Genomic DNA, 13,189 nt, shown 5'->3' on the forward strand with positions numbered 1-13,189 from the left:
CTCTGCATGTTATCAGAACTTTTGTGCTTTTAAGTATGTTTGCCAGTTGCAGCCTTGGATATTCTTGCTATCTATACACACATCTAATCTCTGCCGAGTCTTCACAAGCCTCACTCCTTGCTACACCCTGGGGCAATGAATTCCAGCGACTTAATAACATTCTGTGGGCCTGATCGTGCGAGGAGAGGCCGGGGCCAGCCACCCACAGCAGCTGCAGGAGCTCAAAGCCGTTCCTGCTCAGCACGGTTGGGTCTGCTACTGCTTGCAAAGCTTAAATTCAGCGATCACTAGGAGAACAGTTCGGGAAAGGCTTGCAGTTATTTTGCCATTGCTTATTTTTAAAGAACTTCGTTCTTGCGGGCGCACAGGAGAGTGAAATCGGGTAACTACTGGGTGAAAGTTTGGGAACTTCTTTCTTTAGCAAGCCCCCCTCACCTGCCTCGCTGCTGGTGAGCAAGGAGGGGGAGCCGAGCTACCAGCAGCACAAGCCCGGCGGGAGGGCGAGCAGCTCCGCCGCGCCCCTGCCCTGCCCTGCTCGCCCGCCTGCCCCGAGCCGCGGCTGACCGGACCCCGCTCGGGCCGGGCCGGTGTTTCGGTCCCGGGGGCGGGAAGCGGTCGTTGCCCGCCCCTCACCTGCTGCCCGGGCGGGCGGGGCTCGGAGCGGCGCTGCCCGCGGAAACTTGTGCAGCAGGAAGGGAGCGGAGGGCGGGAGCGGGGCGGTCACAGCAACGGCTCCTCCTCCTGCGCCCCAGACCCGGCGGCGCTGGGTGAGGAGCGGCAGCGGCGGGGCCCCATGCGGCGGCCGGGACGGCGCTCTCCGCCGCCCGGCCCCAGCAGCACCAGCACCCGCCGCCGTTGCCGCCGATGACCTGGACCAGCAGCATGAGCAGTGGCTACAGCAGCCTAGAGGAGGAGGAGTCCGAGGAGTTCTTCTTCACCGCCCGCACCTCCTTCTTCAGGAGGCCGCCGGGCAAGACCCGCGCCGACCCGCAAGTAAGTGCCGTGCGCCGGGCTGAAGGGCGGCCTCGCCCCGCGGGGCAGCCGGGCCGGGCCGTGCCGCTTCTCTCCGGCCTCGGCCTCCACGTGTCCGCCGCCCCCTCCCCCACGGGGAAGGGCCCGCGGGAGCCGCTGGGCGCCGGGACGGGGCGGGGGGAGGCGCCGGGAGGAGCTGCCCGCACCGGGCTGCGAGCGGGGCTCCTGCGCGGGACCCCGCTGAGGGGCTCCGGCAGCTCCGAGGGCCCGGCGGGGTGCCCCGCTTGGCAGCCGGCCTGAGGGAGCCAGGCTGTTAGCCCGATCCCCGGGGTCCGGCGGGGTGGGATGTGATCAGAAATCACGTTTCTGTGGTGAGTAACCGCGCTATCAGCCCCGGTGTCGGCTCCGCCGGCGGGGTACGGCGGGGTCTGCCTCTTCGCTGCTCTCGGAGCTCGTTTCGAGATGAATGACAGCCTCTTCAGCTGTTTCGTTGGCAGAGAAAGGCCCTCAGAAGTGTTTTAAGTGTCGTGGTTTAAGCATTCAAGTTCAGGAAATCAACTGCAAGTGGGCTTTGAAGTGAAGAACTGATTAAAAACAAAGCAAAAGTCCCAAACCAGCCCCTTTTGTGGTCAGCATTGAAGTTCCAGTGAGGGACCCGCAGGGTGCAGGCAGAGAGAGAAGTGTTTGTGTGTTGAGGAAGCCTTGCCATGGCATAATCAGCCCTGCTCTCCTAGGAGCAAAACTCATGTCAGGGATACAAAATGGAACAGTCTCTGTCCATCCAGAGCAGTCGTTAAACCCTGCAGGGTAAATGTCACGTTTCTTGTTTAGCAGTCCAGCCCCTCTCATTTTTCCCTTCCCAGAGTGCAGATCACTTTCTAGAGGTGGTTTGTATTTCTGGAAACTACAAGCTAGCAAGCCTGTCTGCTTTATGCTGGCTCTTTTTTCCCCTGTCCCACCAGCATCTGTGGCTTCTCCCTGTTCAGTCTGTTTCATTGTACAGACCTTTGGTGTTTTTTCCCCACTGGACTTTGGTTCTGATGTTACTGCTGCTGGGGAGATCTAGCTATAAACTTGCTTGTTGAAGCCTGGATACCTCGGGTTCCCTCTGGTTCACCTGTGGGGCTTGTCGAGACCCATCGTTCGCTGCCTACAGCTGCTCTAGGCTACGTTGTGCTGCAGAGAGCCAGCCTTGGTTTGTGTTTCTCCGAGGTTCTCCATCTATTATGCCCCATCTGTGATTTGTTTAAAACTTAAGCCCTCTAGCTGTCCCTCGGGACATTCCTGCCCCCATTCAAGGAAGTGCACAGAACTTTCTTGAGCTTTGGCTTCCTTTGCAAAGTTTGGCAGGGAGCCTGGGCGCACCCTCTCCTTACACCTGAGCTCAGGCATCTTGTGCAAATAGGCTGGGACCAGCTTTTTATCAGGTCATGGCTGCTTCCCCAGGGTGCTTCTCGCTGCACCCCTCCTCAGAGGTTGCCTTATCACCCCTCTTGAATTTCAGCTTCCCCCTAACCTGGGGGACTCTCTGGGAGTTTGCAGGTCCTCCCGAGCGTCCTTGGACTTCATCTGCTGACCTATTTGGCCAGCAGTGGCAGCCACCTGGCCCTCGTGGAAGAGGACTATGGTATGTGCACAGATACCTAACTGCTGTCAGGCTGTGCATGGCTGCTGTATCGTGAGATGCGAGAAGGCCCAGGTCTTGATCTTAAGAACATGCCTGTGTCTTTTTAACACTGTTGTATGAGTTGTGATAGTGAATGCTAGTTGTGTAAGCAGTAAATTGTGCAAATGCATAAGTTGCTGTATATGATGTTAATGTCTCCAAGCAAGGGGAGGGTGGCAAAAAACCACCCTAAAATTTCATATTGTGCTCTAGTGATGTTTCCCAAAAGAACACCGCAGTGAGGTGCTGCAGGGTACATGTTGAACTATGTATTTAGTAGCCTGGAACAAATTCATCTGTATTGCTGACTCTGCAGCATCAGAAACCCTCAGCTAATGTTTCTAGTCATAAAGTTATTACTAGTTGCTTTGAGTCGCTGAGTTATAGAGGAAAGAAAAAAAATCCCCAAACAATGCTGAATGTAGATTTCAACAGTCATGTGGCCGGTAAGAGTGAGCTTCCCCTTCCAGCAATAACAATCATAATGAGCCTCTTTGTATGGATGAGGATGTTGCTTTTGGTTTGTATTTGAGGTTTAGTCAAAAAATGCATACTATGTCCCCTTGAGCGAAGAAGAAAGAGGGGAGCCGTTAGTTATTGTTTCTGCGTCTTTCTCAACTATACAGATATTAAGTTTTGCAGTGTGGGTTTCTTGTCTTGTAGAAGGCTTAAGTGCTGGCAGTTACTTTTATTCCTCTGTCTTAGCTCCCTCTGCCCCCTTTCTTGTGGGGAAAAAAAGTGGTTAGAGCATTTGGCTTGCAGCTGTGCCTGCAGAAAAACTCAGTAGTAGCGTTTGGACGTGTTTTGTATGGATTTCCAAAGAGGAGAAGGAAAAAGGAAATTTAAGTAGCTGGGTGAATTTTTGTCTTCAATTTAATGGGGCAGGGATGGGCTTACTTACGTACCTCAGTTTCTGTAGTTACGACAGGTTTAATGGATTGGTAGGCATTCTGGTGTCAAAATCTTGTCATAGCACCTTTGGGCTTTGCCTAGGATGCCTCATCTTCTCTAGAGTGGTTAAAGATTTGCCTCTTCCTCTCTCTGTACCACTTCTAAAAAAGTTGAAGCATGAAAAGCATTGCATCATACTTCAGGCAGCATGGTGTTTTGGGGCTGAGCAGTGGCCCCAAGCAAGAAATGCTTTAATCTGAGGGCAATGTGTATAAAACACAAATTGCTTTATGCTGTGTTTTTGCTTGTGAAAGTTTAGCTTTATTTAAGACTTCTTATCTTCTGTGGCGGTTGTAAGATTTAGGGATCGGAGGCTGGATTAAGCTCAGTGTGCCCCTGTTTCGTGTTTGTGATGACTCATTGAATAAATGAAAAAGGAGGAACTGTAAATATTTTTGTCCTGACAGTGTGACTACTCATATGAGGTAAAGTTATCCATGTCCATAGGCTTTCACAAGATCAGACCCATGTTTCTGTATGATCAAGCCTTTGGAAATTGTCCGTTCCCTGTAGAGAAAATACCAAAATGAGATGTTTCACAAACTTGTGAAAGCTGACCCCCTTTCTCTCCCTCTTTCCTCCTGCCCACCCCCATCCTTTCAGGAAAAGTGAAAACAGTCATGCCTGCTCATTCAAGCACTGCCATATGTTGGAGGGATACACATCTTCCTGGCATGTTTTCTGCGCTTCCCTTTCACATACCAGTTCCCCATTTTCTCCCATTTTGAACAGGGTTGATGTGAATCCTCTCAATACTTCTCCCTTCTCGGGTGGCTTGATGGACAGTGGCTTTTCAAGTGTTGTGATTGGCATCTGGGTTAGTTCCCAGCCTTGCTAAGCTCCTGTCTTCTGTCAGGATCACTGCAGACACCTGGGGACATCCCTGCACTTGGTTCTGCCTCCTCTGTGTTTTGATGTCCCCTTCCACTGTAACTGTAAGGGTTAGAAACATGAGAAGAGGCCATGGGCAAGATGCCTCTGTCTCGCTCCCCTGACGCGTGCGTGATCTGTGAGAGAGGACGCCGCTGTGCTTTGGGAAGCTGCTTCAGAAGCTGGCGGTGCTGTGAAGATCATGGATCCCAGCTGTTAGAAAAGAGCAAATACTGCAGCTCATATTCAGCATCTGACTCGTCAATAATTTGCACACAAAATGAGAGAGCGCTCTGCTGGAGGTCTAATGCAGCATACCTTGGAGATAGGAAGTTTGGCACTGGGACGCTGCTCTGCTCTTTAAAGAAAAAAGCAACTGTGTGTTTCTGCTCTGTTTTTCACCATTTCATTCAGGGCTCTGTAAAAGTGCTCGCAAGAAAAATTCATTTCTTCAGTTGGCAGTTTCCAGAAACGCATGTTTTCCTCCTGCACCTGAGAACACTCTCGTTTCCTCACCGTCAGCACCAGTCCTTCCCTGCCTGAAGTCTAATTTCTCCCTTTCTTCCTCTTACTGGTCTCAGTCTTCCCAGCTTCCAAACCCGCCGTCTTGGTTCCTTCCCCTGCACCCGGTGCCCCCTGCCACGACATTGTTTTTGAGGCCGTCTTTTCTGTGTGTCAGTGGAATTCGCAGGTGTGGTAATGGGGGTGGGAAAGGAAACTCATTAAAAAAGCTGGAAATGGAAAGCGGATATAGAAGAGCAGAGGAGGTAGGAAGGGGAGAGGCAAAAGGCAGAGGGTGAAAGTCTCATCCCTAGCTAGTCCTGGCGAGGTAACCAGCCATCTCTCATTCCGCTGTCGGAAGAGGAAGTTTGCAGGGAAAGGTGCAAAAGCCCTTTTTTAGGTCAGTTCCACTTGAACTTACACAATGGCTCAAGGCGTTTCATTGAGAGGAAGAGAGACAAAAACAGCATTTCATTTGGGAAGAAATTGGAAGGCTCTTCCTAGGGGTAAATGCAGTTTGTAACTGCTCAAGTCTAGTCAGGATGGCTCTGTGTTACCAGTGTCTGTTTATTAATAAAGTTTCACGTTGTTTGGCCATTACAGCTCTTCCTGGGTTTCCTTTCAGTAACATTCCCTAGGGAAAATGGTTCTCCTGACTACCAGAACAAATGAGGTTTCTAATTATAGGCTTGCTTTGGAGCCAAAAAGTTTGGGTTTGTGTTTGACGTGTAGTCATGAAACTTATTTAAAAATAAAAAAAACAACTAAAAATACCCACTAATGTTTCATTCTTTTTTTTGTTTTTTTTTTTTTTTTTTTTTTTGTTTTTTTTTTTTTTTTTTTTTGTGGGGTTTTTTTTGTTATCCATTTGTCAGTCAGTGAGTATTATGGGATAAACATTGTGTCAACTAAAATACTTGAAAATTAAGAGCTGAAGGAATGAGCAGGGTAGAGATTGTGTCTATTTTAAGCTCACACCGCTGTCAGAGTAAACTACTGATCCTTATTTTGTGTTTCTGCCGCACTGTCCTCTCTTGGAGCACACGATGTGGCAGGTGTGCATTAGTAGCTTGGAGGAGCATGGTGGCTGTTTTGGGGTGAACTCTGAGTCCCCTCTTGGTGCCTGACGGCCTCTGGAGGTGAGGCGAGGTTTACGCTCTGTGCAGCGGATGCTGATTGCTGTACGCTGGTTTGTCATCGCAGGTGGTTCCTAGGCTCATCAGTTTACATTTTGGGGACTCCACCATAGGAAATGGTAACTACTAGCACACAAAAAATTGAGAGACAAGTTTAGGAGAGATGGATTAATGTATTGTCCCAAGAAGAGTTCACGTCACTGGAACATCTAATGAGTGCTGTTATGTGCAGCAATTTAGGTGGCCTGAGTGCAGCAACAGTGGCAGGTAGTATTCAGACTGGGTGACTAACTGGATTTTTGGCACGTATTTTTAGTCTGTTACTACTGTGTTGGGTGCATCTCGGGTAGTTGCTGCTCTGTTAGGGTAAACATTTGGAGCACCAGCAATGTGTTACTATGTTATTGACGTTTATTTGAATATCATTAGATAAACACTGGATTTTTTTTTTTTCCCTTTTATTTGGAGGAAGACTTTGTTCCACCTATCTGAATGTTGGAGTAGAGTTGCTGGGCTTCTCACTGATAGGGAGTAGCTAGTATTTATGGGTGGTTTGTGATTTAAGTGATGTAATGGAGTCGGGATAATCCTGTGGCTTTGTCTGGGTGCGTAGGCAGAAAGGGGTGCGTAGGCAGAAAGGCAGAACTGCTGGATCTTAGGACTTTCACTGAAGTATTGGGCACCTATAGCCTTATGGCACCAAAAGTTTAGACTTAGGCTTCTTTGAACACATATAAACAGACATACGGACAGAAGGAGTTTTGTTTTACGTGAAGAGTCTGGTGGATTCGGGGAAGTGCTCTGCAGAGCAGCTGAGATCAGGATCGTCTGAATACACTAAAGCGATCAAAAAAACCCCCATCATAACCAGTTACTTAAGGAAGAAGAGAATTTAGTACCCCATTTTCATGATCTCTTGTTTCAGCTGCAGACCTCTGTGTAAGAACAGTATCAGAATAACCATTTTGGAAGAGTTTTTTCCTGGTTAACATTTAGCCACTGCAAGTGCAAAATAATGAAGTAAAACTGAAGTGAAAACTGATCCTGCAGTTTGTCCCTTGTGTAAAAAGCCAGTGGCACCAGTGTTGGATTAACAGTTGCAAATAAACCGATTAACAGAGGATTTTAGATGAAGTGGTAGCTCTGTAATGCAGCATGTGCCTGTGACAGTATACTTGGCAGCCAAGCCAAGCAGCGTAAGCGTTGGGAAGACAGGAGTGAGAGTGACAGGTCTCCAGCGTTCAACTCTCCTCATGGACAGGCAGCTACAGCACTGGGGACTACTGCAGACAGCACACAGGGTTCAATACGTACTGTGCTTTCCTCCCAGGTAGAAATAGTGGGGGTTTGTGTATGTGTGCATATATACACTGGCATAAAAAAACATTATATATGGGGGCTGGAACGAGATGATCTTTAAGGTCTCTTCCAACCCAAACCATTCTGTGATTCTATAAACGTAACACAGGGATTTTTACCATTTGAGACCAGCGTTCAGGAAAGGTCAGCACATCCCATAGACATGGGTGCATGCCCTGGTGGGACTGAAGCTAGCATAGCGTGCTGTCACCCTCTCCGGTTGCGGTGCGGTGCTTACCTGACTACAATACTGTCAAGCTTTTATATGTGTTTAGGTCCGTGTTCAAAGCCCACATGTTTCTGTAGGCAGGTATGAATTGACTTGAACTAAGTAATTGCTGCTTGCCTTCTGTTTTTTTGGCACACCAGCTCTTTTGCAAGGTTGATGAAATACTCCAGACAGCTTTGTGGAGAGTGTTTCCTATGCAGACGTGTATTTGGCTGTGCTAAGTAGCCACATGTGATTTATGTAGCAATTAAGATCACTTTCTAGTTACTCATCTGTGTGTGTGTGTGTTGGAGAGGAATTTGTATTCCTGAATACAGAGGATTCTATGCTGTGCTGAAAATAATAGTAAAAGCAGCAGTGGTTCATCTGCCTTGGAGGAAGCATCGAGTGTTCATGTTGGGTATGTAGGAGTACTTGGTGTGCTGGTTGTCAGCTTTTCCGTCTCGCTCTTTACCCACTAAGTAATTGTGGAAAATGTTGCTTGCAAGTGCATTTCTTTTAGAAATTATATACAATAATACAGTAGGGGCAAATTACAAAGGCAGTTGTCTGTAATCTCTTGTAGTTACCCCTGTTGTCCATAATTAGGACTGCTTGTCTTGTGTTCTGCCTCCTAATTGATCTGAGGGGTGATCAAGTGCATGGATGCACAGTCTAACCATTGCTGTACTCTTCCTCACAGTGCACAGTCCTCCTGTCTTGTATTTGCAGTACCCAATCCATATGGTCTTTCTGATCAGTAATAATAAACACTAAAGATCAAGTTCTGATCTAACTGAAGATAAAAATCATAGAATCACAGAATGGTTTGGGTTGGAAGGGACCTTAAAGATCATCTAGTTCCAGCCGCCTGCTGTGAGCACAGACACCTTCCACTAGACCAGGTTGCTCAAAGCCCCATCCAACCTGGCCTCCAGTGAAGCAGGGATCCCATGATTTGGCTTGCCCTCCCAAAGAAAAGTTTAGGATATATCAAATTTGTTAATACTGCAAAAGTAGCTTAACACCTTTTATTGATGGCTGATAACCCCCATTGTAGAGGCCTTCCTCTCAGTGATTTCTTACACACAGTTGTGCCTAGGATCACACTAGCCTGTAAACTTGGAAGAGTTTCATTCAGATTATTTAGAGCATTACTTTTCTTACGATGGATTGCTCTCTTCTGAAGTATTCTGCTTCTTGGGAGCAAAACCTGCTCATCCACCAGCAGCTTTATTTAGCGTGTTCACTTACAGATACATAAGCTAAGATTATGAAAGTCTTTTTGTAGAACTACTAATTTAATTCCAAAATATCTCCATGGTTCATCTCAGAAGCATCTGGTAAAGCTATATAAACTCTAGCAACTGCACTGGGGATTTCAGCATGACCCATAGTGCTTATGTGTACAGAAACTGGCATATTCTTTGGCACTGCTTAAAAGATTAAGAATATGGTAGTTGTGTCTTGCATAATGGGAGGATTGACCTGAATTGTTTGTCCTAGTGTCTGAGATGAGTGAGGTCAAGGTTCAGTGCTGCTGTGGGATCAGCATAAGAGTCAGTGCAATTTTTTTCACAATAGATGTAATTTGAACTACTGTATTGTGATCTTTTTTATTATGTTGTTACTGATGTGTGCAAAGATCAGATAGTGTAGGTGTGGACAGACATCGTGTGTTACCCTTTATGAAGCTTGCTAGTAGTAGAAAAGCTGACATGTGGCAAGTGACCTGGGCTGTGCCTAAAGCTCACAGCAGGTACGTGCTATAGCCAGCTGAAGGGGCTGATCCCCCAACTGTCCAGACTGGTGACTTAGAGACTGGTCAGCCCCTTTTTGTGTTACTGTGCATGTGTGTTTAACTTTGAAAAGCAGTGGGGAGAGAGGGCTTCTGCAGAAGTGTTTCTGGATCTGCCAGGCTAGACTCTTTAACCCAAGCTTTGAAGACCAAGGAACAGAAATATGAGCAGGAGAGAAGTTCATTTTAATCCTGTCAAACACATGTGCTCCCTGTTTCCAGGAGCGGGAGTACCTGTGATCCAAAAATTAGATCCATGTGATGGCTCTTGTTTTGTGATACAGTACAGGGGTAAATGCCTCCCAAAAAACATTGAAATCCTTAACTCTTCATGAGGTGTGGACCTGGCAGCTGGAAGCTCGAAGTAGGTTTTGCTTTCATATTTGATAGTTAAGAGAGGAGAAGGAGAGGATGGAATCTTTGCATAGAAGACTTGCTTCATCTGTTGCAGGATGATAAATAGGAAAAGTTATTTGCTGCTGAGAGCAAATGGGAGCAAATTATCCTGGTTGAACATGGAGCAGGGTAAAAGTCTCATTTGAGATGGGGAGTTTATTTGTGACTTGGTTGTCTTTCAGGTGCTCTGACTGAAAGAAGGAAGAAAAAGTATCATATCTATCCTGCTGTAAGTGTAGGCTGAAAAATGGCCTGTTCATATTTCTGCATCAGGGAGTCTTGTGTCCTGCACAAAAATGAATAGTTTAATCAAAAGTTCATGCTTGGAGCAGTTGCTGTGTTGGGTGCCCATAAACAAATGCTGGCAGTGGAGGAACACGAGACAGTCAGGGGAACATCACTTGTGCAGGCAACCTGATGCGAGCAGTAACCAGACTCCCATGTAATCTGCACAAAAGAAGTCTGCGTTATTAAAGAGACTTTAATGAAAGAAACCTTCTGGTCATGATGCTCCCAGCTTTCATGGAGCCTAACTTAGCATAGCGTTCCTTTTCTTACACAGTGTCCACATAAACTGTAGCCTTCTAACTCTAAAACATTGTTTTCCACATTTAGAAGTGTTTCTAAATCTCTGAGCTAATTTTGCTGTAAAATCTACTATTAAGGACAGTTCGCAGTTTTTGCATGAGTTAGCAGGTCAGGTTAAAATAAACTAAATCCTATGAGTATTTAACTTGAGATTGAGGGGCCCTTTAGTTGTTGAATTAAGGGAACACTTTTTTCCTCTTCAAAGAATATGCAGTATGGGGTGATGACTATTGACAGGAATCTGAACTCTTTCTGTAATAAAACCATTTAGCTCTTAGAGAGCCCAGTAAGGGGATCTCAGGATCTAAGTAGATGGATTCACAGTTTTATTCTCATATAGTGGGACCATTGTAGAGTTCAAAGACTGGACTATCTTCCTCTCTTTAATTTAGTTCTAATTTAGTTATTTCCTTGGGGAAATGACTCTTAAAATACCATTGAATTGCTTTAGTTACCTTTTAATTTAGTGATAAGAGACTACTGCATGTACGTACGGCTATCCGAGGAGACAACAACTGCTTCTGGACATCATTCAGACCTCTGAATTGGATCGTCATGTTATTTTCAACTGTGTTTTTCTATTCTCATTGAGAAGTTGAATTAATATACGTGAAGAGTTGCCTGCCTTAAATTTGTTTCTTTGGGCACCATGACTGACAGTATGGAAAGAATTATTCTTGAACAGAACTTTATCTTTTCCTCCCCCCCCCCCCCACCTTTTTTTTTCCTGTCAAGTGAGAACCTGTTTTATTCTTCGGGTACAAATCACTTTCCCTTCTTTCAGTCTGAGACTGACTTGCACTGCTGTGATTTACAACAGAATTGCTGACAAATCTAAATACCTCCTCTCAACATTCTGTGTATCAGCTGCAAAGTGTTGCTTTGGGGTCTGGTTTGGCCTTCATGGGAACGAGTTTGTTTTCATAGAATTTGAAAAACGGTATTAGTGTTCAGCTGACCCTGTGATCCACTCCTCTGAACATTTGTTCATCCTTTACTTGCCTAGGAGGTATTGTTACTGCTTTTTAAAAAGTACAATGCTGGCAAAATAATATTCAGCTTTCCTAAACCCACCACATTTTAATTACACTAAAGGAAATACCTTCTACAAGATTTTTAATGCTGTGCTCTAAGTTGCAACTTTATTCTTGAGAAAATACTCAGTAGACTGTGTCTAACAAAGAGTAGAAGAATTGGGAGAATGCCCTATTGCTAGCTTAAGCCTGCGTGTAAGAGGACTTCATGAGGTGGACTTGGCTGTGGGATTTCTGGCTTTTTGTCACCGTGGTTGGAATTCTTGCTTCTGTCAAATGAAGCAGACAGCTGATGTACTTAGTACGGTGGAATTTTTATATTCGGGATTAGGCTGGGTGCCAGTTAGCCAGCGCACAGCGTAGACAGCTCCTACATCTTAGACCTGATCACAGCATACATAACATTATCCCAAACAAACGCCAAGTATTTAGGTGAGGAGGAGAACCACTAATGCTTCTTAAGTTGATGAATGTTAAATCCAAGTGGCTCTTGGATCAAGATTGGCCCTTTGCTTTATTAAACCATAGGGCATTTGTGGTTGCCTTGATACTGTGATGGCAGGTTATAAAATACAGGAGAAATAATTCCTGGTATATACCTTTATCGAGTTCTGAATAAGAATGGAACTGTCTGTAAAACAGTAACTCTATGGAACTGCCCAGCTGTCAGAAAAACAAGTAAGTTGGCTTGAAACACATCAGGTGGCATAATGCAAATCAGTTGACTTCTCTTTGATCACCAAATGACAGTGAGGTTCCTGAGATGTTAATCCTGCATTTTGTCACCAAAAAAAAAGTGCTTTGTGCTCACCTGTGCCCAAGGTTAACTTGTGCAGTGTATTTTCGGCTCATGAAGTTACTGGCAGCACCTTCTTGTTTAGGCTCACCCCTGTTGGGTGTCCCTGGTTCTCCAGTTGCTGTCACCATGTTCCCCAGTGGGCATGGAAGCTTTTGGGAGCAGTGTTGCACCTGCTGAGCTGAATCCTAGGAAAGAATTAATTATCTTCTCTTAGTATGCTACCCTGGAAGGGGGTGTCTTACATGCAGGGGTTTCGGGAGCTCTTCTAGTGAAGACCTTTGTTCCAACGGTTGTAGGAAGACTTGGTGTTTTGGACATCCAAACTGCCGTTCTGTTGCTTATTCTATGACTGAGAGGTTATAAGATGTGCCTTAATACAAATGACAAAGGATTTAAGTAAGTTATGGATTACTCCAACAGAAAAGAAGCTACAAAATGCCTTTAGTATCCTTCTAAATGTCTTCTGCTCACAGTTATGGGCAAAAATGATGAGTTTGTCTAAGGTGACAGCTGCTTTTACATGTTCACATGATGTGAAGCTTATCTCAAGATGGGGGAACACAATTGTTTATACTGTGCTAAAAGGTTGATATTATGTGAAGTGAAACATCAAAGCAGTTTCTAATGCTCTGAACTTTCAAACTCACAGCTGACTTAATTAGAAAATAATTAAAGGCACATCTTTCCCCACCCCTAAATACAGACCCCAAATATTCTCCAAAGCATATTTGATTTTAACATTTTATTTGTTCCCTGAGGCATTTTTTTAAGATATGGAATATGAAGATGTAGCTTTGAGTTGTGATAATAGATCATTAGTGAAGTCAGTGCTTGCCTCATAAGATGATAAAATAACATGTTCTGTGAACATAGCCTGGTATTACAAAAAAAAAGGTCATAAACCTAGAGAT

The 13,189-nt window shown here is 45.6% G+C and overlaps 1 protein-coding gene across 1 annotated transcript in view; it reads left to right on the forward strand.

The window, feature by feature from the left end:
- The first annotated feature begins 760 nt into the window (after positions 1-760).
- RASSF3 (Ras association domain family member 3) overlaps positions 761-13,189 on the forward strand; it is a 55,425-nt gene continuing 42,996 nt past the window's right edge. The window contains exon 1 of the mRNA XM_030479314.1: positions 761-993. Within this exon, the coding sequence (XP_030335174.1) occupies positions 865-993 (129 nt within the window). The 5' untranslated portion in view covers positions 761-864. The remainder of the gene's footprint in view (positions 994-13,189) is intronic.

The sequence above is a fragment of the Strigops habroptila genome, chromosome 3 (genome assembly GCF_004027225.2).
Source record: "Strigops habroptila isolate Jane chromosome 3, bStrHab1.2.pri, whole genome shotgun sequence".
NCBI lineage: Eukaryota > Metazoa > Chordata > Aves > Psittaciformes > Psittacidae > Strigops > Strigops habroptila.